The sequence below is a fragment of the Drosophila willistoni genome, chromosome 3R, assembly GCF_018902025.1.
Source record: "Drosophila willistoni isolate 14030-0811.24 chromosome 3R, UCI_dwil_1.1, whole genome shotgun sequence".
NCBI lineage: Eukaryota > Metazoa > Arthropoda > Insecta > Diptera > Drosophilidae > Drosophila > Drosophila willistoni.
Window position 1 is genome coordinate 16,685,882 of NC_061086.1, and position 26,458 is coordinate 16,712,339.

General features: G+C 35.7%; 8 protein-coding genes and 2 non-coding genes across 10 annotated transcripts; 6 read left to right on the forward strand and 4 right to left on the reverse strand.

Annotated features, from left to right (window-relative positions):
- The first annotated feature begins 76 nt into the window (after positions 1-76).
- On the forward strand, positions 77-1,329 carry LOC6650511 (dephospho-CoA kinase). Its single transcript, XM_002074172.4, has 3 exons — positions 77-433; positions 520-811; positions 880-1,329. Exons 1-3 carry the CDS (start codon positions 322-324, stop codon positions 1,190-1,192), a joined length of 717 nt encoding a protein of 238 aa, XP_002074208.1. The 5' UTR covers positions 77-321; the 3' UTR covers positions 1,193-1,329.
- A 121-nt stretch (positions 1,330-1,450) lies between these two features.
- Positions 1,451-4,751, reverse strand: LOC6650309. Its single transcript, XM_002074173.4, has 2 exons — positions 4,645-4,751; positions 1,451-2,322 (listed from the first exon to the last, which is right to left on the reverse strand). Exon 2 carries the CDS (start codon positions 2,310-2,312, stop codon positions 1,956-1,958), a length of 357 nt encoding a protein of 118 aa, XP_002074209.1. The 5' UTR covers positions 2,313-2,322; positions 4,645-4,751; the 3' UTR covers positions 1,451-1,955.
- Positions 4,752-5,327: 576 nt separating this feature from the next.
- LOC111519451 lies at positions 5,328-6,747 on the forward strand. The gene is made up of 4 exons (XM_023180452.2): positions 5,328-5,341; positions 5,818-6,139; positions 6,203-6,374; positions 6,438-6,747. The coding sequence occupies exons 2-4, from the start codon at positions 5,822-5,824 to the stop codon at positions 6,617-6,619; spliced, it is 672 nt and encodes a 223-aa protein (XP_023036220.1). The 5' UTR covers positions 5,328-5,341; positions 5,818-5,821; the 3' UTR covers positions 6,620-6,747.
- A 224-nt stretch (positions 6,748-6,971) lies between these two features.
- On the forward strand, positions 6,972-8,208 carry LOC6650310. Its single transcript, XM_002074174.4, has 4 exons — positions 6,972-7,059; positions 7,148-7,200; positions 7,446-7,634; positions 7,697-8,208. Exons 1-4 carry the CDS (start codon positions 7,017-7,019, stop codon positions 8,165-8,167), a joined length of 756 nt encoding a protein of 251 aa, XP_002074210.1. The 5' UTR covers positions 6,972-7,016; the 3' UTR covers positions 8,168-8,208.
- On the forward strand, positions 7,330-7,401 carry Trnag-ucc. Its single transcript has one exon. It is a non-coding gene; the product is annotated as a tRNA-Gly (tRNA).
- A 19-nt stretch (positions 8,209-8,227) lies between the features above and the next one.
- Positions 8,228-8,299, reverse strand: Trnag-ucc. Its single transcript has one exon. It is a non-coding gene; the product is annotated as a tRNA-Gly (tRNA).
- Positions 8,300-11,686: 3,387 nt separating this feature from the next.
- Positions 11,687-17,203, forward strand: LOC6650313 (pancreas transcription factor 1 subunit alpha). The gene is made up of 5 exons (XM_002074175.4): positions 11,687-12,077; positions 12,810-13,114; positions 13,169-13,334; positions 13,462-13,606; positions 16,859-17,203. The coding sequence occupies exons 2-5, from the start codon at positions 12,921-12,923 to the stop codon at positions 17,095-17,097; spliced, it is 744 nt and encodes a 247-aa protein (XP_002074211.1). The 5' UTR covers positions 11,687-12,077; positions 12,810-12,920; the 3' UTR covers positions 17,098-17,203.
- A 1,550-nt stretch (positions 17,204-18,753) lies between these two features.
- On the reverse strand, positions 18,754-19,746 carry LOC6650314 (coatomer subunit beta'). Its single transcript, XM_002074176.1, has 2 exons — positions 19,383-19,746; positions 18,754-19,319 (listed from the first exon to the last, which is right to left on the reverse strand). The coding sequence occupies exons 1-2, from the start codon at positions 19,744-19,746 to the stop codon at positions 18,754-18,756; spliced, it is 930 nt and encodes a 309-aa protein (XP_002074212.1).
- A 1,191-nt stretch (positions 19,747-20,937) lies between these two features.
- LOC6650315 (GPN-loop GTPase 3) lies at positions 20,938-26,436 on the forward strand. The gene is made up of 3 exons (XM_002074177.4): positions 20,938-21,021; positions 21,085-21,743; positions 26,224-26,436. The coding sequence occupies exons 1-3, from the start codon at positions 20,977-20,979 to the stop codon at positions 26,372-26,374; spliced, it is 855 nt and encodes a 284-aa protein (XP_002074213.1). The 5' UTR covers positions 20,938-20,976; the 3' UTR covers positions 26,375-26,436.
- On the reverse strand, positions 21,881-26,095 carry LOC6650316. Its single transcript, XM_002074178.4, has 4 exons — positions 25,357-26,095; positions 23,301-25,303; positions 22,646-22,793; positions 21,881-22,581 (listed from the first exon to the last, which is right to left on the reverse strand). The coding sequence occupies exons 1-4, from the start codon at positions 25,825-25,827 to the stop codon at positions 22,018-22,020; spliced, it is 3,186 nt and encodes a 1,061-aa protein (XP_002074214.1). The 5' UTR covers positions 25,828-26,095; the 3' UTR covers positions 21,881-22,017.
- Positions 26,437-26,458: the final 22 nt, after the last annotated feature.

The following is a 26,458-nucleotide window of genomic DNA, read 5'->3' on the forward strand; positions in this document are numbered from 1 at the left end:
TTAGAGCTGGAAAAACATCGATGTTTGGGACAATCGATGTTTTCGATGTTTTCAACGTCAATCGATGATGATGCGTGGTCAAAATAGTCAAATTTGTTTCACTTTTTTAACTTAAGTTTTAACTCGATAGCACACATATTTTACTTTTTGCCATAAAATCGTCAATTGGGCCCATTGTGGAGTGGTGCCATTAGTACTGGCAACGTTTTTAAGCGATACGGCAGCACTGCTTAGTAGTTGATTTTAATTTTAACACTAAACATTCCGAAAAAAAACTGAAAAATAACAGATAAAAGTATATGCTTTTAAATTGAAATAAATATGTTTATATTGGCAATAACTGGTGGCATTGCCACAGGTAAGAGTACCGTGAGCAAGGTATTTGAACGCAATGGAGTACCTGTGATTGATGCTGACAAAATAGCCAGAGAGAGTAAGTCAAGTCCAGCGGATGTGTCTAATTAAATGCAATTTACACCAAACATTAACGTTAATTAATGACAATGTAAATTGTTCTAGTTGTGGAACCAGGCCAACCTTGTTGGCACAAAATTCGGGCCGTCTTTGGGGATGAAGTTCTTTTGCCCAGTAAGGAGTTGAATCGGGCGGCCTTGGGAAAAATGATATTCGCGGATAAGGAGCTGAGGGGCAAACTTAATAAGATAACTCATCCGGTTATACATCGCACTATATTTTGGCGTGTGTGCAAGCTTCTAATCACTGGACAACCTTGGATAGTGCTCGATTTGCCCTTGCTATTTGAAACTGGTATCCTGTTTGATTTCATACACAAAATTGTCACAGTTTCCTGGTAAAAGCAATACCTTCTATATTTAGCAATGCCATTATGCCCCTATTTACATATTTCCTTTCTTACAGTGATTCGGAGAAGCAATTGCAACGCTTGATTGCCCGTAATGAACTAACCGAGTCAGAGGCACGCCATCGTGTGGATTCTCAAATGCCTCTGGAGAAGAAATGTGAAAAATCGCATTTTGTTATTGACAATAATGGTTCAGTGAAGGATACAGAAGAATCCGCACTACGCATCTTTAACATGATGCAAGAGTCTAAGCAGCATTGGTTTAATCGACTACGTTTCTTCGGATTAATTCTCATGATCGGATTTAGCATCTTTTTGATTAGCCGATTTTTTCTGAATGGTGGTTGGCCAAAATCATGGAGCTTTTGAGCCATAGATATTCATTCCGTGGCCTACCCAAAGATGTATAATCCTATACATGCGTTTCTGTCTAGTGTATGTGCAATTGTAACCAAATTAATGCTTGTAGTCAAAATAGAATTACACAATAAACCAATCGTATTAAATTGCTTTTATAGTTAAAATGTAATCAATAAATAAATTAAATTAATTTAATTTTGTGAACTAAATTGTCTCTTAAATGAACATGGACGAAATTTAAATAGATTCAATAACAAAGACTTGATATTTAACGTTTTTTTTTTGTTTTTAATTTATTTTGTCGTTTGTTTTAGAATACGAATACATAGTACATCATTAGAAAACACGAGAGTATAATTCACATTTTGATACAAATGTTAGAGGTTGACCCACTTTACAGAAGGTTTACTTTAGTTTCTTTTTGGGACACATTTTTAAGTACAAATTTTAAATTAATTAGGTTTTTATTTCTCACAGTAAGTAGATGGTAAAAAGTTGTTAATTTAATTAGGGCGGAATCTCGATGATGCACTTAAACTTCAAACAATTGCGTTAGACGTTAATACAAAACATGAAACAAAGAGCGGGAAGAGAGCAATTATATATTTATATATCTGAATAATAAGGCTATAATTATTGGTATTTATGTGTATTAAGCGATTTATATATATAAATGTATGTTTAATGGATGGTTGGCTGTGGTCTAGGATGAGGACTGAGGATGAGTCATTAAATGCTTGTCTTCATTTGGCTGTTGCTTCACCTCGTGTCTCTACCAAAAGCCTCCCGACGAAAATCCGCCGGGTGGAACACGACCACGCGACTCGCCATTTGACGCCGATGCCTTGGTATCCTTGGCTTGACTAACTGGAGGTGGCTTGGTTGCCTCGTCCTCCTTTTGAACCGTGATCTCATCGCGTAACTGTTCCACCTTCTTGTTGGGATCAGTGGAACCCATACAGGCATTCAAATTGGAAGAGTTCTGTTGATTGTATTTGGGGCGCGGGCCATTGACAGAGACCTCGGGTTCCGAGAAGATATTGGTGTGTCCTCCGCCTGGTGGCTTAAGGACACGGCTCGATGGGCGAGCTGAGGAGTTTAGGCCAATTTTCAATTCGGTGGATGTCATTTTGATTTAACTGGAATGAAGACACATGTATATACATATGAGTACGAGAACTATGTATACGTGCGGAATGGAACAAAAATATATAGTCACGTCACGTCACGCCACGGCAGTACAATGGATTCGGCGACAGTCGGCACTGACAAATGCGGGGGAAAATCAGAGGGGAACCCCAATGGGGGATATGAGAACATACACACAAAATGGAAATGAGCAAACTAAAAATACAATAGGAGCCGTAGAGAGGGATTATTATTGTCGATAAGTTCCTTTTCTGCATGGTCTATTTATCTTTGCTTCCACTTAACAAAAACTGTGCCAAATACAATGACAAACAGGGTGATTAAATACATTTATCACACTGATAATAAATTACTTTTTGTCGTATTATGCAAAAATATTAGCCCCCTTTGTAAAAACTACTGACTACTTCACTGTTTTTACCCCTCCAAAACCTCTCACTCTACTCTTTTCCTAAAATTTATCACCTCTTCTATCTATTTTTTTTTTGTTTTTTTTGCAGGTTATCGTTCATTTTTTGTACACTTTTCCGTTAACTGTAATTGCGTGTTTTTTTTTTTTTTTTGCTGTGTCGCACTTTCTCGGTGTTGTTTTTGCTGTTGGCTTTTTTGGTGTCAAGCCTCATTACAGTGGGTCAGAGCCGTGAGAAAATATTGGCAAATAAAATAAGGTTTCAAAAGACCCAGACTCAATTGTTTATTTTAAATTTGTGTTAGCGTTTAGACAGAAAAGAAAATGCAGAACACAAGAACAGAAAGTAACAATGATACAAAACCCATGATGAGTCATCATTCTTTGGGGAGGGTCTGGCTCCAAATCATTTTGCTCTTGGGGGTAGAAGGGAGTGAGTGCTAGTGTAGGGCAAAAGTAAAAACAAAGCAACAAGAGGAGGAATGACCGCAAAAAGTCAAAGATCTCTTAATAGTCGTGGCCATTTACCTCGTCGTCGTCGTCTCAGTTTTCCCATAGTTAAGTTAAATGGCAAACATTTTCCATCATAGCTAAAAGCAAACAATTGTAGAGCATAAACAAAAAGCAAAACCGTAGCACAACAACAATTTACACTTGTTTGCTGAGCAAAAGGGCATATTAGTTTCATTAAAATGAATGCAAATGGGCAATGGTGGTTTGGTGGTTTTTACATTTACGTTTATAAACTTTCATCAATTGTATGTTGCTAAATTGTTAGTATTTCAATTTTATTTAATCTTAAGTAGATTAAAAGAAGGGTATTTGTAATTCGGATGAGGAGTATATGTGATTGTACCTTCTGGGCAAAAAACACATTAGCTATGACTTGTATGTATTGGTAGTTGAAATTATGAGTAATGAACAATCTGGATATAACTTGAAATTACTTCACCATTTCCCTTCACTCTCTTTCGCAATGCTCTCCTTTTTCGTAGGTAAATTCCATATTTTGTTACGGCTAATTCGCCATTAGGCCAAAAGACGAGGCATATATGGAAATCAAGTTTAACCAGTGATTGGTTTTAGCCTACTTGTTTTAGTGAGAGGCTATAACCGAATTTAAAACAATGCGACGACGATGCACAGTCTAATAAATTTTAGTCAAAGTGATGACAATTTAGCATCCGAATTCCATTTAGCCTTTTTTCGTTATTGTTTATTTTCATAATGGGATCTTATTTCCATCGCACTGACTTTCTTATATAGTTCATTTTGATTGCTTAGTAATGACATGTGAAATGCACACTTTTGTTGACGCTTTGCCTTTTAATTTTACGCAAATGCATATAGCCACTTTTTGTTAGGTTCAACTAACTGTTGCGCATCGCTGATTTTGCGGCTGAAACGTCACTTCCTACAACAGAAACAACAACAAAAATGCGCGCGACGCCTGTCTAAAATTCGGTTTAAACTGACTTTAGCTAGTTTTTAAGGTGGACCAATGCAATGTGAGTGACGAAAAAGCAACAAAAAGCAGCAACCTAAAACAGACAACATATGGGACAATCCAGGGATTACCGGGGGAAATGTGTTTTATTTTTATGCATATGCATATGGCAGCTGGGGCCAAATACAATTTTTTTGAAAGCAGCTGCACTCCATATAAACACATACACACAACACATATGTAGATACAGCGCTTGCGCTTCTTCACTCTACCCCATGTTCAGCTCCCCTTTCTCCCTGACCAAGCCCATCAAATAAACCGTTTGGTCAGCCTCACAAAATTCCATCACACAAGTGGAAAAATGATGATGAATTATTGATTTCTCGTCAGCCGTCTTCCCATATCCATTAATGATCTTTGTTGACTTTAATCGTTTGCACTGCGCTAAATATTTACCTGAGTTTATTTGATCGGAAAACTAATGTAAAATACTTTTAAAGAAATGTGCTAAATTCGCGGAGACGCACAACCTTCTTCGCCAATGGACAGTTAATTTTTGAATTTGTTCGCCTTGTTAATGAAAATTCGCCGCAGTAGGGAAAATAGTGTTGGAGAACCATTTGGCTGAGGCGAAATATTTGATTTGTTGGTAAACATTTGCTTAAAATACTTGGGCCCAAAACAGCCTTAAGGCTCATTAATTCGGTATCAAACAAGCAAGATCTCGGATGCGCCTCGACGATTTATGGCCTAGTTTTTGTGTAATTAATAAAATTCATTTTTATTTTTAGCGGGATTCCGGTTGAAAAATATGTAAAATTTTGTGATAATGTTGCCAGATGCTACATTTCGGATCCAGCTGATTCTCAAATACGCGGGCTTTTTGAACTTTTGGTCGCACTTTTCTCATTCCAGGAAACAAAGTTGTGTACAAAAATAATGTGGCTCACATATGTCCACAGTTACCTTAAAGAACTTAAACGCCAATTTAAACACACTTCGAACAACGCGCCAAAATAAAAAACAACGGACTGGCAACGCTATAATCCAATAAATTTACTTCTAGCCGATTTTTCCACTTTTCAATACTGGAATCTCGAGTAAAGTAAATATTTTCTTTTTAATTGAAATATAAAATAAGCAATACAGGTGGGTGAGTGTTACAGAAGGTCAAAACAATTATTTATTACCATTAATTAGTGAAATGCTCATTCTGTATCAATTTGGCAATCTTTGACTTGTTGCCTTACTTGTTTCAGGCATGAAATAATCACCCACCATGAAATAATTACACACACATGAAATAATACCTCACGCACACATGCGTCGTTCTCTAAAACAAGAAATTGAAGAAAACAAGAATTGCCACCATAAAGAGGAATACGAATCTAGCATAAAGAGGAATACGAATCTAGCATAAAGAGGAATACGAATCCAGCCTGAAGAATCATGCATGAATCCAGTGCTGCAAAAAGAAAAATTTCGATAGTATCGAGTCATGGTGCATGAATTATTTAGTCCGCCCTTCTTAGGATCCTAGTCCGGCGGATAGTATTTGTTTTGTCCCTTTTAAGCATGGGGCACTAAAATAGCATTTTCTGTTTTGTTTTTTATTTTTATCTCGATTAGGACAATGAAGAGGAATGCCCCCAGCAACAACTTATCGAAAATAACCAAAACAGTAAAAAAGGAGATTAAATTGACACCTCAGACAGATTCCGATGATGAGGACGATTATTGTGAAGCAAAAGTTAGCACAGAGGAGGAGATTCAAAAATTACAAAATCAAATGGATTTGGTTTTGAAGAATCAAATAAAAATTATAGCTAAATTAAAAGAATTGACGAATGCGCCGGTAATGAGTAATACGATATCGCAATTATTTCCAATAACTACAGTGGAACAATTTGAAGAAGTCAATGCCGAAATGGCCGATCCACATAACAAATATGTAATTACTTCAGGAATTTTGAATTAACAAGTTCTAATATATTGAACTATTTTGATTTCACAGGTCCCCATAATGCGAGAAATATTGAAACCTAACGGCCAGATGCGTGTTGGCGGAATGAGAAAACATTTGCATCGCATAATCCATGCTGATTTGATTTTTGAATATAACTTTACTGGTGTTCATAATAAAAAATCGTTCAGAGATAACGAACATTTTAATCGAGCTTTATATGGTAATAATATATTTTAGTTTTTGTTTGACACTCATGTTAATCCACACCATTTATAATTTGTAGAAATTAATCGCCGCGAAGGCTATACCGAAGCGGAATATGTTAAAGAAATGCGAGAAGTTTTTCAAACATACAAAAATCGGAGACACAAAAGAGCCAGTGATTTAAGGAAAAAAAATCTTGAGGCTGCTCAATTGGAACCTGAAGTCTTTTTCGAAGAAGTTATCTGCCCAGATATTGAATAAAAAGGCGACAAATTTATATTATAGTTAGTCAAAAAGTCACGTGTATATATTTTCATATAGGAGACTTGAGAAACTAATTACCTATTATTTTTATTCCATAGTTCAATAAAGGTGTATTTTTATTACAATTAGATATGTATTAAGTGTTTAGCCACTAAAGTAGATTATATTTTATAAAATGACTAACAAAGCCCATGCTTTTCGGTTCTCAGACCTGCAGACACTTAAGTTAGATTGTGTAAATAACATTTGTTTGCCTTTAAGATCGCGTGCCGAATTGATAACAATTCCATTTAGCTATCAAAGACAAAATGATATTTTCTATCGCTTAGTTTCTCTCCGGCATTCGACGGTTGTGTTTCGTACGTCTCTCCGGTGCTAGTTGCGATCATCTAGAATGCGTGCTCAGAATGGTAGAATTTGGGCTAAGTTGCACGGTGGTGTGTAAAGCGATTAATTAATAACCTCTAAGGTTAATTCTCTTCACTGATATCATTTTATGGCAATGTTTTTGTTAATTTTATATAGGCAAATTTGAAGTACGTGGTATAACAGAAGCAGATTTGGAAGAGGCTCTTGATGTAAGTATGCAAATCTATTGAAATTAATCAAGTCGGTTACAAAATTGCCAACAGTCAATTTAGACAATTTAGAAAAGCGAAGCAAGCGGCGGCTACACCAACTCAAAGTTTGGTTCTGAAACTGCCGTGGCGTCGGTGGTGTAATGGTTAGCATAGTTGCCTTCCAAGCAGTTGACCCGGGTTCGATTCCCGGCCGACGCAGTTGTATCTTTTTTTTTGATTTAAATTTATATTTTATTTTTTAGGTTCTTGATAGATCTTTTTTCATTAATGAATCGGTTTGTGTTGCTTGTGAAATTGGTTTACCCAACGCTGTTCAAGCTCGAAAGGAGTTGCGCGAGCTCTGCAAAATAACTGCCCAGGACGGAGTATCCTTGCTGGTTAAGGAAACAGAGAGCGGTCGGGTTGTTGCAGTCGCTTTTAATAAATTGCAGGTGGGCTTCTGTAATTTTTCTATTTATTTTGTGAATTAAAAAAAGTTCTATCTCTGTTTCAGTTTACCCCACCACCCGGTGAGGAATATTTCTTCCTTCAATTCCGTAAAGAGCAAGTTCATAGCAGTCAAGCTAAGTGTTTAATGAATTTTATGATCGAAACGGATGGAAGAATAGATGTATGCTCGATGCTAAATATGGATTGCTTTTTGGAATTAATGTTTTTGGCCACATTGCCCGAGTTTGAGCGTTTGGGACTTGGACGAAACTTGGCTAAATGCACTATTGAGTTAACTAGAGAATTGTCGCAGGGTCTAGGCTTGGACGATATTAATGACAAGCTGCGTGAATATCGCCCAGCAGCTGTAACAGCTCTCTGGACGTCTAGGTTTTCTCAAAAACTTGGCAAGGATACTGGATTTCAGGTTTTGAATACAGTTCCATACACAGAATTTTCATATAACGGTAAACGTTTCGATGAGCGCATCGATCCCATGCATAAATTCTGCGAACATGTCGCATATAAATTGTAAACAAAATGTTTTCATACAATAAAATAACTATAAACATAAAATAAAATAAAAAAAGTTACCTGCGTCGGCCGGGAATCGAACCCGGGTCAACTGCTTGGAAGGCAACTATGCTAACCATTACACCACCGACGCGCTGAATGCCAACGAGCCAAATATTCATTTTATACAGCTAACTGCAAAAATTCAAACAATTTTTTTTTGCAAACTGACAAACTATTTGAAGGAACGAGTTTATCCAGATTTGTGGTTTGTTAATAATGAAACTTCATAATAATCTTCTAAATATATTTTCGCACATAAAATATTCTATTGAAAACGTGATGAGAGAATTGAAGATGCTGAACTAATACATATGCATACATTATGACCTACACTGCATAGTATGGGTTTTAATGCCTCGAACGTTGTTAGAAAGTCTTGAAAACATTTTTAACTTGCCATCAGATTATAAGTTACCAAAAACCATGGTGAAGGGAGAGTATTCTAAATCACTTAAAATCACGTGGAAAATTGATATATATGAACTATATTTTTCAACATCCTTCACTCTGTGACAATGTAACTTACTTAATTTAGGACAATTAGTAAAACTCTTATCTTCTTTTGACTAATTTTGTTGGCTCTACTAAAACGGTTTCAAAAGTTAATGTATCTAAACCCTTGCTATGGATTGATCCCCTATCCATTTTGATTGCAATTTCAAATTTTTTTAAACTTTTCAAATGAGATTAAAAATTATTCCAGACAGCTCGTCGAGGCATGCACTCAAGAGGATTTCCTTCCGTTGTCGTCCCTTTTAATGCCCTAGTGTCAACAATGGTGCAGGAAGGTCGGATAGAAACCGTGTGATAAGCACTCACCGGTCTGTACAATACATTTGGGTTTTTAATTAGAATTGAAAAAAAATAGAAACGAAAACTACATTGAGTGTAGGGAAACCCTTCGACAGGCAATTGCGTGTAATGATATCGGGATGTATTTCGCTTAGGGTTGGTTCTGGGCGGTTATGCATGATTGTGTTTTATGACGTGTGCAGAATTGTTGGTTTAGAATAGGTTATTACCAATATACAGCAATTTGGTCGGCGATTTAATTATATTTGAAAATTTACTTTGGTTAAAAAAAAATATGAAATAGTGTAAGAAAGACCAAGAAGAAGTACCACATGTTCTAGGTAAATTTTCAGTAAACCTTATTAATTATAAAGTGATAGACAAGTTTAAATAAAACTATTCAATCTACTATGGCAAACTTAACTAGAATTCTTCCTGCACCTAGTCTACAAAGTCTTTAACCCATTTCAATATACAATTTGTTACTCGGCCGGGTAGAACTTGATAAAATTGAAAACTAATTTGTTTATACAGCTGCACAAAACGAGCAGCGACGGCAACGATACCAACAGAAAGACAAAAGAAGGAGGGAATGAATTAGAGAGGGTGTGGGGAAATAAAAGAGGATAGTGGATGGGAGAGAGGGAAGGACAAAAACAATTTGTTTATCATGGTAGCCTTAGTGAGCTTGTCTGTTGCCTGATGATGAGCCAATGCACGAAAAAAGGACAACAGTGCACAGTGGTTGAACTTCCATTCCTTTGATGATTCTTACCGTAAACTTTAAAAAATACCCAACAGTCTTAAGTTTTACTTCGCAATGACATCACTTTAAAATCAAATTCATCCCATTTTTAAAAATTTTTGAATTTAATATTAGTCCAAAATATCCACTTTAAAATTTAAGCAAAGCTTGTTAATTTTTTTTTATATTTGTATATTTTTATAACTGAAATTATATTGGGGATTGGGTACAAAGAGAATTGTGGGTTGGTTAAGAAGATAGAATTAGGTAAACTTGTGTCTAGACAAGTTATCTCATCATGGGATAGTTAATTTGGGTATCTAAACATTTAAAAAATGTGAGGACAAATTTAAAAAAAAATGTAATATTGGACATTATTGCATAAAAAAGTTGTGATTCCAACCACTGTACGTTGAAGAGTGAGTGAGGGAGAATGGAAGGGAATTGAAACCGTGATGAGACAACAAACACATACATACAAACATATATTTTGACACCCCTGTCACCACTTTTACTAGCAGGAATCCCAAAAAAATATGCAGCAAATATTGCACCACACTCACACACATACACACACACTCATACGCACAGCATTCAGCAAGTTTTTAATGGAGTTGTTCTTCGTTTGCTCTTCGGTAAGCCTAGACAAGGCAAATATTTGCATTTAGTCTCTAGGACCTAATGCTTAAAAATTATGCTGGTTGACAAATTCTTTTTTAAATTCAGATTTGTGACTTGCTTATTTAAAGTTATTTGTCTTGGAGTATGTAGTAAAAACAATCCATTAATTAGACTTTGTATATTGTTTCGATAAAATAATCATTTCGGGGAATATTTGCAGCTGTAAGTTTCTACGATTGTATTTGAGTTCCAAAATCCTTTTTATTCAATTCATGGCAGCACTAAAAATATACATCAACATTGCACCTTGCATTGTCGAACAGTTGGACAATAATTCTGCTTAACCAGATAAATCCGTCAACCAAATCAAAGAACCACTTCAATGTGAATTTGTTCACAAAGAGAAAAAAAATCAACCCACTTAATCAGACCTTATTAATCTGCATAGTGTCACAAGTTTGAAATAAATTTTTTAAATTTTAAATTATACATAATATAATATTATAATAATAATATGTTATTATTAATTTACAGGTATTGATGGAATTGAATTATATACTGATAAGGAAAAGTGATGCCCTAAGTTTAAAATATAGTTGACTAGCTCTGATTGTGGATTCATACGACTTATTTTTTTGATAATCTTGACAGACATAGTGAGATTTATGTCTATTTTCGTTCCTTAATAATCTATAAGCATTTACTGCCGAAAACTATCTTCTAATGAGATTTAAAAATATTATGATGAACCAAAAGCAAAGAAAACCTAAGGTTTTTATTCATCGACCTCATCAAAAAGGTACATACATACATATATAATAACTATATTCCTATAAATATTCACATTTAAATAAACAGTATTAAATTGGTTACTAAATTTTTGGCCGATCCTTAAGATTGAAATAATGATTTATATACTGTCAATAACGTCAATATAAGTAAAGAAAATAATGTAAATGTCAGTAAGAAAAAAAATTGCACACTTGCTTCGATGCTCCTCCCGATTCATTTAATACTTGCCAAAAAAGTTAAAATTTATATCCGTAATTCCTAAGTTTGGTAATTCCTTCATCTTCAAATAATAATGATTTCACTGTACATCTGAACCACTGTCTCTAACCACCCATTATTCCATACCCATCTAACCAACAAGTTTTCGAGCTTAATAAGCTTATAACACCACCACCCCAAAAGTAAAAAAAAAAACTTACAAAATTCATCCCTGTTGGAATAGGAAGCATTATTCGTATTGGTGGAAACTTTGTCTCTATCGGAAGTCAGCCAATGGCGCTGCCCGTTAAACACACTACATAGATAGGAAGCCAACCCCCTTGATATACACAAATTCAGACACACATACAAACATACGGTCTTATCAGAAATGTCCTGCGCTTCAACTTTTGGCCCGGGCATTCACATTCGCTTTGCAGCCGTTCGCGTGCTCGGTACGAAAGACGCGCTTCTACCTACTCGGAAGGATCACCGCGGTAACCGGGGTGGTCGATTAAAACTCGATACTTAAATGCAGTGTTTAACTATTTCAAAAAATCAATGGTGAATGTGCAATTGGGAATTGTTTTTACACAGAGTAAAATACAAAATTTTAAGTCTGTGAGAAAATTTGAATACACACAAGTAGATATATATTGAAAAATCTAGTCAAGTGCTTAAAGCCAAACAAATTATTGGATAACATCAAATGTGAATCAAGGTGAGTAACAGTTGGAATGAGATTGATATATGTATATTAAAAACTATGACAAGAAATAGTTGGTTGAATACATCGTATATGGAACCTAATAGTCTGTGACTCTTGATCCTGATAGACAGGATAGCTTAGACCACTTAGTTAGTTTCTAGGTGGAAACCTTTACAAACCATTAAATTGATATCCTTGATTAGAAGAATTTAACATTTTTCCAGTACTACAAGGTAATACAAGACAGTGGAAAACAATGTGGATCTCGGATAAAAAAAAAAAAATCATTTTAAAGTCCACTCATTTTGTAAAATTTTAAACACAAAAAGGAATCTAAATTTAAAGTCAAAACACTGTATTAAACTTGTTTAGGCACTGGATATTGTTAAAGAGTGTGTAAAATATTAATAATAACATAGTTTTGAGAAATAAAACTTCAAGGACTCTCCAAGGACTCTCCCTTAACCTTATTTTGATCTTTCAGTCGTTGATCATAAGACTTGTTATCTGCTATGTTTTTTTCAGTTTTTTTTTTGCATAGAACAAATGTTTTATAAGTCGAAATAATTGAAACCCTTTCCATCTGCCTATATCTACATATTTTCAACATGAATTCCTTTATCTTATCTTATCAGGAAAACATGTTGATTATCAATTGAACAAGTACAACATCAATAGCAGCTGAACAAAAAAATATAATGAAAACCCCCATCATCCATAATTGTTTAAACAACTTATTTTCAGAAAATCACAAGTCAATCATATTACGAACACGTGTTGGCACTTGCTTTCTATACCACCAATTGCTCCTCGTCTGACACGTGCTGGGCACGCGTCCTCTATTAACCAGCAATTATGTTTTCCATGGATAATTTTGACTTGGAGGCTACTATGGCCCGTCATTTTTTCGAGGGATCACAGGCCACAAATGGTTCCACCTCTAGTTCGGAATACTTCTTTGGTGATGAACACAGCTCGGAGAGCGATGAAGACGAAGATGATGCATATAGCAGTGGATTTAACAGTGATCAGGAAAATACTGAAAAGACGTAAGATATAAAGAATTTGTTAGTCTGTTAGATCAGTAACACTTTTCTCCGTAGGCGTCGTAGTCACAAGCCCCGTCGTTTGAAATGTGCCTCACAGATGGCACAGCAGCGGCAGGCGGCCAATCTTCGGGAACGTCGTCGGATGCAGAGTATCAATGAAGCCTTTGAAGGACTTCGAACTCATATTCCAACTTTACCCTATGAAAAGCGTTTAAGCAAGGTGAGTTTGAAATGCATATCACTTATATTGTTGGGTTTTTAAGATAATTAGGACCGTTTAAGACAGCAGTTGGTTATCGATTAGCTGGCATACGTTTTAACGATTATATATTTCAACCAACTTACAGGTCGACACACTCAAATTGGCCATCAGTTATATAACATTTCTCAGTGAAATGGTAAAGAAGGATAAAAATGGTAATGAACCAGGACTCAGCTTGCAGCGTAACTATCAAAAGGAACCGCCCAAGAAAATTATACTAAAGGATCGCAGTAAGTTGTCAATCAATCAAATACTATATATAGTGGGCGGTTTTACTCGGTTCCCGTTCAAGGTCCACATTTAATAACATAATTCACTCGTTGGACGGTTAGTTGCATATTTAAAGGCCATCATCGTGGGCATGGTCATGGGCATCCGATGAGTTAGAAATGAGGGATATAAGCTAGTGCCGGGGGATGATGCTGGATCTGCTTTTACGTTCGCCAAAGTGTAACTAATTAGAATTTTCACACTTCTCGCTCTGTGTTCGGTTTGCGTGACTGTTTCAGTTTTGAGTTAGAGAGAAATTGTTTTTGCCGTCGCATCGATCACATCATGGCTGGAAAAACACATGGCCTGAGATACGTATGACGAGAGAGAGAGAAGGATTTCGGTTTTCATGAGCTTGTGGCTGAGGGGGAAAATGTAATGACAATGAGAGATTAAGGGTTTCCGTGTCCTGGCTCATAAAAGTAGCTTTAGTTACGGTTTTTTGGTTAATAATTTTTCTATTCAAAATGTATATGACAATGCAGAAAGAAAACTGATCCTATGCATCTGCATAACTAATAGACCCAAACACTTGGATAAAGGGTTACTCGAGAGCGGTTTTTCAATGATATACTGTAAAAAAAACTAATTTTTTTTTATAAATTCTACATTTTTTTCTTAACCCTGGAGTGTCAAAATAGAAATTACGAACTAAATATATGCTTCATTTAATGGTAATGTAAATGATAGTCCCAAAAGGAATATAGTTATCAAGAAATTTATATCCTGTTGTTAGTATTAGCCATGTTAATTATAGTATCTAGATTTGTAAATACTTTTGCGAACAGTTTGTTCTTATTTTAATTAGTTTTTACCTTTTGTATTCACATGATATCAGAATTTTGTTTTTTTCATATTAATCAAAAAGATCGCCAAATACTATCTAAATAGTAATCCACTGTGGTCTTAGATTTGTAAATTTTCACGTTAGCCGTAAACAACAATCAAATTGGAAATCTTTTTCCTTTGATCTCTATTGATCGGGATATATACATACATAGGTGTTCGATCCGGTTAGATCAGATATATACAATGCTTACGTTGCAATCAGTTTTCCAGATTTTTTATAATTTTAATAAGAATTCCTTCAACAAATTATAAATATTGAGTTGAACCCAATAGATAATTTTTTATTTTAATAATTGTTTTAAACATGTTTTTTAACTTTTAGTGTGTTTTATAAACAATGTTTGCTTAGAGGATTATTTTTTATCCTCTCCAAAATTTGTTAATATGTTTCAAAAAGCGAATTGCATACTTTACGGGCGAAAATCCTTCTACATCTCAACCTACATATGTAGATCCGGTAATGAGACAAACCCGGAATATAAAAACAAAAATGCAAGTTCGAATCTACCAAAATTTACCTTATTGTCATATTTATTTAAAATATCTACAAACAAAACTGTGTGTGGAATTAGAAATACTTCTTGTGAATATAACTGTATTCAAACAATACACTAAAGGAATCCGACTTTCATGAAATATAGAAAAATTAGACCTCTTAATATAAGTATTAATAACCAAGTTAGATTATTTTCGGAACGGTAGTAAACTTTATTATCTATATTTTGAGAGTTCTCCAAAACTATGAGACAAACGGAAGAATCTGTTAAATTTTACAGCTCTGGGCATTTGTATGAAATGTCACTTATTAAGTTGTCATGGGGTGTCTAAGAATTATAATACCAGCAATTAAACTGAATGTTACAAAATTTACTAATGTTAATGCTATTTGATGAAAAGTAAATACTCTTGGCATAATATTCGAGATTAGCTGCTCTTTAATGATTTTTTGAACCAATTTTCTTTTGGAAAGCTTTATATATAATCTAGTGGTGATTCTAGATCAAGTATTCAGGAACATATATGTCCATTGTAATAATGTCTATTCGTCAAATCCCTAACAAAATGAACATGCAGACGTATAATTTTGTCTCTGATTAGAATCCCAATATGACAGACACCTTGCTCGATTCCCGCAACAGTTCTCTGACATGTATGTACCCATTTCGTATCCTACATACTCGTACCTGACATTGGACAAGGGGGAGAAAGAAATAGTAACAACAAAGATCCAATCGACATAATCATAGCGTGAGAAATTCGTTACACTCCAGCAGATGTGCTAGACCTATGTACTACGGACAACGAAAACGTTGCCAGCGAGCAGTAGGAACTACTCCATCATCATTGCTTAAAGGGCAAATGTGGATGTGGCCAAAGAGCAAAAGCGTTTTCATGCTTGACGGGCATTAAAAATGTTTTCAGCAAAAACAAAATAATACAAAAATAGATAAAAATCGCAACAAAAACGAAAATAAGGAGAAACGAAACGCCCCCATTAAGGCTGGAATTGGGTGGTAGAAGGAGAAGAAGAAATGCAGCAATGGGAATGAGATTCCATGGCACGCGCCTGGCATATGTTCACACCAAACTTTACCAAGATGACGTCGCGGATGATGAGAGACAGAGAGAGATAGATAGAGAGAGAGAGAGGTAGGAAGCTGTTCTGTGTGGGTGGTTGGGTGGTTGCATATTTGAGCAACACCCGCATCAGGCACTCGAAACTTGTGAGTGCTACAAATTGCCCATTGTCGTTTTGGTACGGTTTTTTGGTCCTGGTGTTGCTGATTGGAGGAGAGTTCATAAAGGGGGAAGGTTTTCGGTTTTGGTTCTTCCTGTTTTTTTTTGTTGTTGCTGTGCTTTTGTTTGCACAAGGCAAATGGCGGTTGTAGGAAAAACACACACAGAACCCAGCATGACGGCAGCTGCAACAACAACAGCAACGGAAAGAAGGAATACGGAAATCTCTACCCAGAGTCCTGAACCCTTTGCCCATCATTTGTGTTTGCTTCGCTTCTCTAGAACTGGACATGTTTTTCGATGGGCTTGTAATGTGACCGCTAATGGCATTTGCTCAGTTTTTGGCAACAATTTTAATTGTTTGGGCGGAGCATTGCAACTTGACTTATTGATTAATGCCAAACAACATATTTAGACACTCATAGAAGATAAACGTAATTACTTGCCTTACTCAAACTTAGACGGCAAAGCAAGAATCCGAAGATCGAACTATATTTTGGAACTTCTCTTTAATTTAAGTCGATATTCCAGTCTAGTTCATGACTAGAAAGACTAAAAGAATTCTTTAACTTAAATTTTAACCATATGAAACACTCTTTTCAATACTTTTTCTATGACCGTTTCAGCCGGCGGCGTTTCGCATTCTTTATCCTGGTATCGCAAGGGTGATCGGTATCCTGGCAGCAAACTCTATGCACGCACCTGGACACCGGAGGATCCTCGTTTACCAATTGGCAGTCAGCCTCTATATAATAATAGCAATTTGAATCATAATCAAAATAGTAATCAAGGCAGTGACGATTTCAATGGAAGTAATGATATCTCTGAGGCTGGATCGGCTGCTGGAGCTGCTGCCATGTATTAAGGAAAATATATATAATCGAGCAAGTCGAATGAAACTAGTCAACGGCAACATTCTAGTGGCATCTCTCTAACTTATATATATACATACTTAGTAGTATAATCAAATTTAAAATTTATATTTAAAACGAAAAAAAAAACAATGTTCTGTGGTATTTAATTGCTCTAAGTTTGCTAATATCTAAATGTTATAAATTAGTGGGTTAGTTAAAATGAATATCAAAAATAAAAATTTGAAAAACCAAATAAAAAAAAACATGAAAAATAGTTAAGTAAATTGTTTGCTAATTGTAGTTCAACTGTTGAGGGTAAAAAGGTCCAAATTATAGAGTTATCAGTATTGAACACCTGGCCTGTGTCCCCTGATATCATTTCGAACCAAAAAAAAGAAAAACACAACAACAAAAATAACAGCCACATATCATAAAGCACAAGTGCAATTCAGTTTAAGTCTCCTTTTTTTGAGGGTGGTTTTCGGCCCACAGTTCAATAAGTGCAACTAGAAAATTATTTCCGGTCTTCCGACATGCAAGAAAATTGTTGTTTTTTTTTACGTTATAAAATATGAAAAATTATGTTTTATTTTTTTAAGCGTTATAGTTTTCTTCACCATGGCATTTAAAAGATCATTACGACTGTCACAAAAACGAACATTAGTTGATGTCCTTACGGGGCAGCTGTTGTCCTTGGGTGAGTTAGCGCGTGCCTCCCTGGACAATTTTGATGTTTATCAGACAATTAGGATTAGACGGCAGCGGTTATTCAATCCAGGGGGTGTCAGCAATTGTTTGTTAGTTGAGAGTGATGTGATTGAGAGACTGATGATTTGATAAATCAATTTGATTTTCATCATATGTAAATTTATGATGCGGTCAAACGTTTTAATTAACTTGCTAAATTCTCGACAGCTGCAAGAATGGTTAAGCCCACACGAGATTCCGATAGGATTCTGATCAAACGATAATATAACAAGGATATAACAAGGGTAAGCCAAAACAATGAAAAATTTTTTAAAGCCATCATGACTTGAATGATTAATATAGAAATCCGAATATTTAAGGAAAAGTTTTTGACTAAAGTCGAATTATCAACGATTAGATTCACATAAAATATAACAAACAGAAAGTAGTATAAAAGTATAATATATTTTCAATATCAATAAAGCTAAGATTCGCTTTTAATTAATTATTTAAATACAGAATTGAGTAAAGATACTCCAACGAATCAATAAATATGGGAGTTAGGCGGTTCGGACCATGATCCACGCCGATAAATTTTTCTATATCCATCTTTATGATATTAATGACCGATGGCAGCAAAATTGATAAATAAATAATTGCGAATCGAAAAGGGACAAACGGACAGATGTTGATCGATTCGGCTTATAATGCTGGCCAAGCTCATGATCATTAAGTCACAAACAGCAAACTGATTAATTAATACCATTTGCAAGGTATATTCTCGTATAACTAATCACCTGAAATTTTAACTACTCAATTGTTTATAATCTTGTTGCCTTATCAAAAGTATAGGTCAGGAAATTTATGAAAAAAAGATATGCAAGTTCGTTTTGAGTACAATCCACTTAAAATTATGGATTTTGGCATTTATATATTATGATGCAGAAACAGAATAGACGATTATAACATTTGATTACATTTTATTCCTGTTGCACTTTAATAATAATCGATCCCTCATCAAATCCAAGGGCCAAGTCTACATTATTGAAGTGATTGGCAATGGTCCAGAGACGCTTTAGACCATAATCAATACATGATTCCAGGTAATGTGTTTGTTTTTCCATGTCCAAGCGCCAAATCCTAAAAGTTCCATCTTCGGATCCGGTGAAAACAATAGGTAATTCCTTGTGAAGAGCTACAGCTGTAACGTTGTCGCTATGACCCCCCAGTGTTTGAACACACGAATTGTTCTTTGGATTCCAAATTTTGACCACATAATCATCGCCACCAGATATTAAGAACGATTCAGTTGGGGTATGATAGTAATTTACACAATTTACGCCCTTCTTATGACCTTCCAGTGTTAAATTTGCCACGTTAGAGTCCAATTGCCAGGTCTTTACAGTTTTATCCAAGGAAGCGGAGGCGAATGTGTTAAAATCTTTGGGATTAAAGGCAATCTGCATTACATAATGCGAATGGCCTTCAAAAACTTGATCGCAGGACCATTGCTTGTCCCAGTTCCATAGTTTGATGAGACTATCGTCTAATGGAATAATTTTAAATTAGTATATGTGCTTCACTTATGGAGGTCACTCTTTTCACTTACCACTGCATGTCAAGAGCAACGGTAGTTCAGGATGGACGATTATACTGCGCACAAAGTCCGAGTGTCCTTTAAATGAGTGTATCGGTGCTAGTGACTTGACGTCATAGATTCGTATCATGCCATCATCCGAGCCGGTTACGATCCAATTTTTGCGCTCAATAAATTTAGCGCAACGCACGGGCTTAGCACAGACTTCGAAATCTTCGACAATTTGTTGAGTTTGATAGTTAATTATCAGCACGTGACCATTGTGTAGAGCACACAACATCCACGGTTCCGCCGACGGGTGACACAAGAGGTCAATGCACTTGACGCGATCTGAGGGAACACTCAGGTGCTGCTTAATGTTCAATTTAAGAGACATTATTTTTTTTGTTTTTAATGTGTGAATGCTATGAAAGGCTTAACGGGTTTGATGGTACTCTGGCTCAGTGTCCCAGAATTTATACTACAACAAGCGACTAGAGAATGATGAAATATTCATTAAAATCGTGGATTTGATGTGATACATACATATTTGCTGCAAGACTGCGAGGGTGGCGTTTTGGGGCTTTAAATTGTTATCAACTTATCTTGTTGTAAATTAATGAAATGACTCACTCAGCTAGACGAATACCAGAAGCTATGACGACACTTAAAAACCCCCCGGGAAATGATGGAATTAATTAATTTGTATTCATAGCAATTTTCGAAAATGATTTTTGTTAACTTTTTCGATATTTGCAGATTTTACGATAATTTTACGAATATCTGTAGATCTGTTTTATAAACCTTAAGAAGTAGAATAAACCAAAGAAGTAGTCTTTGAATTTTATGCAATTCTTTTTTTTGTAAATAAAAAAAGTCAAAATAAAAAACCACTATTCTTTAGGAGTTTTGAATTTTATAAAATTTTTAAAGATAAGACCTTAAAACTGTATTTTTGGAAATCAGAATTTGATCTTTCGACTAGTCTTAATTAGTCTAGCGATTAAGCTTAAGCTTTCTTTTTCTCTTTTCTAATTATTTTCGACATAATATTGGTATAAATGGTATTTGATATTGGAATAAATATTTCAAATATCTTAAAGACAAATAAGCAAATTAAATAAAAACCCTATAAAGCAATAAATAAAAACAATATGCGGAAAAAATTTCAAACATAGTTCATAGAGAATATAAACAGAACCAATTTATATAACCATAACCGCTATATTCTTGCTCTTAATAATATCAGGTAAGATAAATGATCTTTGATAAATTCACATTTAAAGACATTTGCGGAAACTCCTCATATAGAGAATTGGTCAATTGAAGCGCGTCTCCAATGTATTCATTGCTTTTTTTTAAGTTTAAAATTTTAAACTAGAAATTCTTTGAAATTCTTTCTTTGCCCCCAAAGAAATTGCAAATATTTGAAATTAAGAAGTCAGCGCTGGTCACAGTCACACTGAAACGAAAAAATCTAGATTTTTATTATATCGAAAAAACTCGTGAGTAAAACGCTCGAACATGTTCGAGTTCGCGAGTAATGTTGTGTTTATGTTTTTTGAAATAAATATTTATAAAAAACACGCGCTTTTTAATTTTGATTTGTTTCTGGTTTTTTTTAAACATGAGGTTTGCGCAAATAATTGTGGGTCCTGCCGGTAGCGGAAAGGTATGTTTTAAGGCATTATATATACACATTTAGTCGGTAATAATAATTCCCACGAATCCACAGTCCACATACTGTAGTTACATGCAACAACATGCAATGGATAGTAAAAGGAATATCCAAGTAGTAAATCTCGACCCGGCAGCCGAACATTTCAATTATACACCCTTAACAGATATAAGGGAACTGATTCATCTCGATGATGCCATGGAGGATGAGGAATTACATTACGGGCCCAATGGTGGGCTGATCTTTTGCCTAGAGTTTCTTATTGAAAATCAGGACTGGCTTAAGGATCAGCTATGTGGAGGTGAGAACGAGCTAATGGTTGGCGAACCAGACGATGATTATATACTCTTCGATATGCCGGGACAAATTGAATTGTTTACCCACTTGAAGATGGGCAAACAGTTGGTCCAGTTGCTTGAGTCTTGGAATTTCCGCACCTGTGTGGTCTTTTGTCTGGACTCTCAATTTATGGTGGATGGAGCTAAATTTATATCGGGAACTATGGCCGCTTTGAGTGTCATGGCCAATATGGAGCAGCCACATGTGAATGTATTGACCAAAGTGGATTTGTTAAGCACGGAGGCACGTAAACAATTGGATTTATATCTTGAGCCAGATGCCCATAATCTTATGGGTGAATTAACTATTGGCACAGCATTTGGTGAAAAGTATCGAAAGCTAACTGAAGCCATTGGAACGTTAATTGAAGATTTCAGGTATGTTATTTAAATTCTCTTAGAATACAATCATTATGGTGTATTTCGGTGTAAATTCCATTTACATCAGTCGTCTTACTCCATCTTTATGCCTTTCACTAATTTCGCTAAGAAAATTTGATTTTGTTCACATAACATTATTTTAAAATTTGTTATTATATTTTTGATATCTACAATCTGATATCTATGATATCTACAAAGATGACTTTAATGCACAATTAATGAGTTACATATGAATGTAAAACTTGGTTTTAAACTTAAATTAACTTTTAATTCATGCCTTGGGTTGTTTTCGAGTGGGATGAAACGGATGATTCATTTCTGATAAATCTGGTGGATTCTGCTCAAATGCTTTAATTTCCTGCATTCCACTGTTGGCTATCTCCCACAATTGTGGATATTCCTCCTTGAAGGTGAAATACCATCGTTGAACCAATGGATATGGCGATAAATCAAAATCGATTGCCTCCAAACACAATGTGGCCGATATGAGAGCAAAATCGGCAATAGTTACATTATCACCGGCTGCATATTTAGTGCCCAAACGATCCAAATATGTTTCAAATACATCTAAGGCATTTTCCACACGCTTCAGAGACATGGGTGTTCGCTCGTAGTCAAAGAAAATGGGTGCCATGCTATGGCCTGAAATGGGATTGTAATAGAAACCCATATTAAAACACAGTCGCTGATTGATCAGGGCTCGTAGATTGACATCCTGCGGATAGATTGTTGAATTGGGGGCGTATTTATCGCAAAGATATTGCATAATGGCAATACTTTCAGACAGATAGAAACCATTATCGTCCAGCACAGGAATCTCCTTTTGGGGATTCATCTAGACAAAAGAAGATTGATGTTAGTTTATTCAACATTTGGTTAAATTTACATTTTTTGCTTACTTTGGCATAATCCTCAGTGCGATGTTCCAGAGCACAAAAGTCCACATTGATTAGTTCATATTGTATGTCCAAAGCCTTAAGAGTCATTCGAACGGCCAGAGATGGTGGACCATCGGATACGGCGTATAATTTCATCGTAAAAATTGGTCTGTCGGTTGAGAAAATGAATTAAGTTTAGAATTTTATTCAAATTATGTTTTTTGTTTGGATTTTTTTTTTGTTTTTCTTCTCGTTTAACCGGTTTCCGTAAGCGCAAAAAGTGAAAGTGTCTTTAAATAATTGTCATCACGCCAACTCGCCAGACTTGTATTTGAGGTTTTTCTATTTCTTCTATTTTTGTTTTCAATTTTTTCAGTATGAGCTATTTTTGTATTGGCTTTTCTTGTGTATATGTATGTATGTGTATGAATTTAAACTGTTTATTTTTTTATTTACCAATAATAATCCGCACACTCAGAAAATGATGAACTAAACTCGGTAAGAGTCGAAAAACTACTGTGGGTTATTTTTCTATGCATCTATTTATTACATGTATTTCTTGTTATTCAAGAAATACAAAAGTCGAAGTTGGAATACCCTTTACAACTTGGTTATAGGCAACTAAATCTTCTAATTTTTTAATGCAAATAATGTTAAATTTCATAAATTTACTTACATAACAGTTCCATAGTTATCCATTTCATCAGTTGTTGCTTCCTCTACCACTTCAATAATGGAATCTGTGGCTTCCTCCATATTAACATAGTCGTCTATCATATGTAATTCATCCTGGAATTCCTCTTCCTCTTGATCCTCAACAGGAGCTTCTTCACATTCACCTTCTTCATGAGTCATACGTTCTGATCGATCGTAATCCTCACCGGATGGCTCCTGCTTGCACATAAATGATTCTGAATTAGGGCTAGATGCACTGCCACCGCTAACACGTGGCTTTTTGTTGACCAAAATATCCGGATTAATATTGGACACATTCAAACGCTCAATGGATAAATCACCATACTCCTGTTTAATCTCATCCAATGATTTTCCCATGAAATGCAAAGGACGAAACTTAATTTGCTTATTTGACTTTTTGTTGATTTCATTAAAATACCGACGCTTTATATCATTTTCGCTAATAGGATGACTATGGGTATTATAGACACGTAATACACGAATTGAGCCATCTTTTTGGGTAGATGTCGATATTCGACTTTTGCAATTAACCTGCGCATCCCGACTCTTGATGCATACCCAGTAGTTGCGTGATATTAGACCTCGATTTTTGGCATGATATATATAGCCATCGACACATAACATTTCACCTCCTTTGGCTGAACGTACAGTCCAGATTTTTGTAAGATCCATGTCTGGAAACACTTTACCATCCGGATTAGGGGCAGATGTGTTATCGCGTCGGCGACGTATATTCGTTAACTCGGGCAGATGGGGCGATGATTTTTCCTTTGAAGTATTCGGTAATATTTCAATTTTGGCGCTTATAGTGTCATCCGATGTGTCCTTCATGTATTCTACAATCAAGTTGGATTTCGAGTCATGGGGTTCTACTCTAATGGACCCATCCATATTGATGACTTTTTTCATTACAACATTTTGTTCTTCCTGTGCTTCCTGTTCCTGATTTTCAAAGTGTTCTGAATCTTGATATTCATTTACATGAGTTGGGCTTTCATTTGGATTCGATTTACATTTGAATGATGCCTTGTAAGAGGGGCCTGAAGTTGAATGTTTCTCCAGTCGCTTCAATCGTACTAAAATTTCTTTTACATCAGCCTTATGAGTATGTTCGCCATTTATTCTTAGGACCACAGGACCATTTGGTTTTGGGTCCAAAGTTACTCTAACATGACATGTCCTTTGCTTATCTCGACGCATAATGCATGTAAAGAACATATGCCCATTCGATCGACTTTGGGCATCAAAATGATATAAATATTTGTTAATGCACAAAACTTTGCGACCCTTCGCTGATGGTAGAAAGGTGAATTTTGTTAGATCTGTTTCGGTCATGGGATTGTGATCGTCTGGTGTTATATAATCTTCAATTACTCTTAAAGCTGGCGGCCATTTCTCTTCATTATCCAGGAATTCCTCCTCGTCATCTTGTTCTTCTTGTTCCACTACTACCTCATCGACCACATCGACATTGTCTATGCCTTCCGCTTCTTCCTGGTTACCTATATAATCTTCGAACGTCTCTTCACAATCTTCTATAATAATTGATTCCAAATCATCGGCTACCCGTTGATTAAAGCCCTCTTGATGCGACCCACCTTCTTGGTGCTGAAGATGCTGCTGATCAAACAGTATAGCTGGATCAAAATATTCCATATTCTGACATTCCAGTAGCACGTCATTGGTCTGCTCATCCTCAATCAAAACGATTTGATGCTTTTCAAACATGTGCATCAATTTGGTGGCCGAGTAATGTGGATGTATGTGTACATCTGATTCCTCAAAGGCATGCAATCGGTGGGCCCCTGCCAAAGTGACTTCTGTGCATATCTTTGCATCGCACTCAATGTCACGATTACGTACACAAGTCCATGCACACATATCACCCATGTAAGATTTACCACTCAAATAATATAAATGTCCATCAACGCAGACCATGACTCGGCCATCGCGACGTCGGAGCATGTAAACACGATCCTTTTCCTGCAAAGGAGTATTTGAATTAGTTATTAACTGTTCTTTAAACGGATACAAACCTCAAAATCCAAATGAAAGCTGGAATTTGTTTTTGAACCCGGTTCCCCATCCGCCGATATCCATTCGGGTCCAGACAATCCCGCTGTGGCCCGCTCATAGATTCGTGCTCTCTTGGGCTGGGTAGCACTGTACGCATCGTTCATTTTCATTAGAGATAAACGCTTGCGTTGTATTACTTTTTTAATCTCATGGTCACTGCACCGCTCATGACAGTGGGCCAGAACCACATCCGTCACAATGTGCCGCCCCTTGTCACTGGGATTCGGCAGTAGAGTGCAAATCCGGGATTTGCATGGTGTATGCTTATCTTTTCGACGATTGCAGAGCCAGCGATATGAATTATTTTTACCAATCCGATCAAAATGATACAAAAAATTGTCCACGCAGAGCATATCAACGCCTTTGGCGGAACGCACGACGGACACTTTGGACAAGTCCATGCCATAGCTTTGGATCAAGTTCGGTTCCATGTATTTTGAATTTGGACACTTCTGCGGGTTGATATTTTTTTGGATTTTTTCAGGGTTTTTGGGTTTTTGCGTTTTGCCCGAATAACAGTGTTGGCCGGTCAATTTCTTGGGATTTTTTGGCGCGTTTTTGTTCAGTTGTCGGTTAACTTCAAAACACAAAGGGCCTTAGGCTTAGGCATAGTTTAACAAATTGTTAAAATTGTCGTTTCAACTTAATACACGTTTGCAATTGTATTTTTAATAAGCACAATAACATTTACAATGAGTCTATGAAGAAAAAAATGCTTTTGTTCTTGTCATACCAGGGCTGGCAAAAAGTGAGCTGCCACTTTGATTAACTTTTTATTGAATTTATTTGCCAAGGTTTATTTGAATGTTTTTATTTTATTTATACAGTTTGGTGCGTTTTTTTCCCCTCGACACGCAAGATGAGGAGAGTGTGGGCGATTTATTATTGCAAATTGACAGCATATTGCAATATGGTGAAGATGCCGATGTGCAAGTGCGGGACTTTGACGATCCAGATGCTGACGAAAAAGAGGAGTGAAATATGTAAAAATTTGTTCTTTCTAGTTTAAAAATAGGTTTAATAAATTAAAAAAAAAAAAATAATAATAAAAGATGTCCAAAT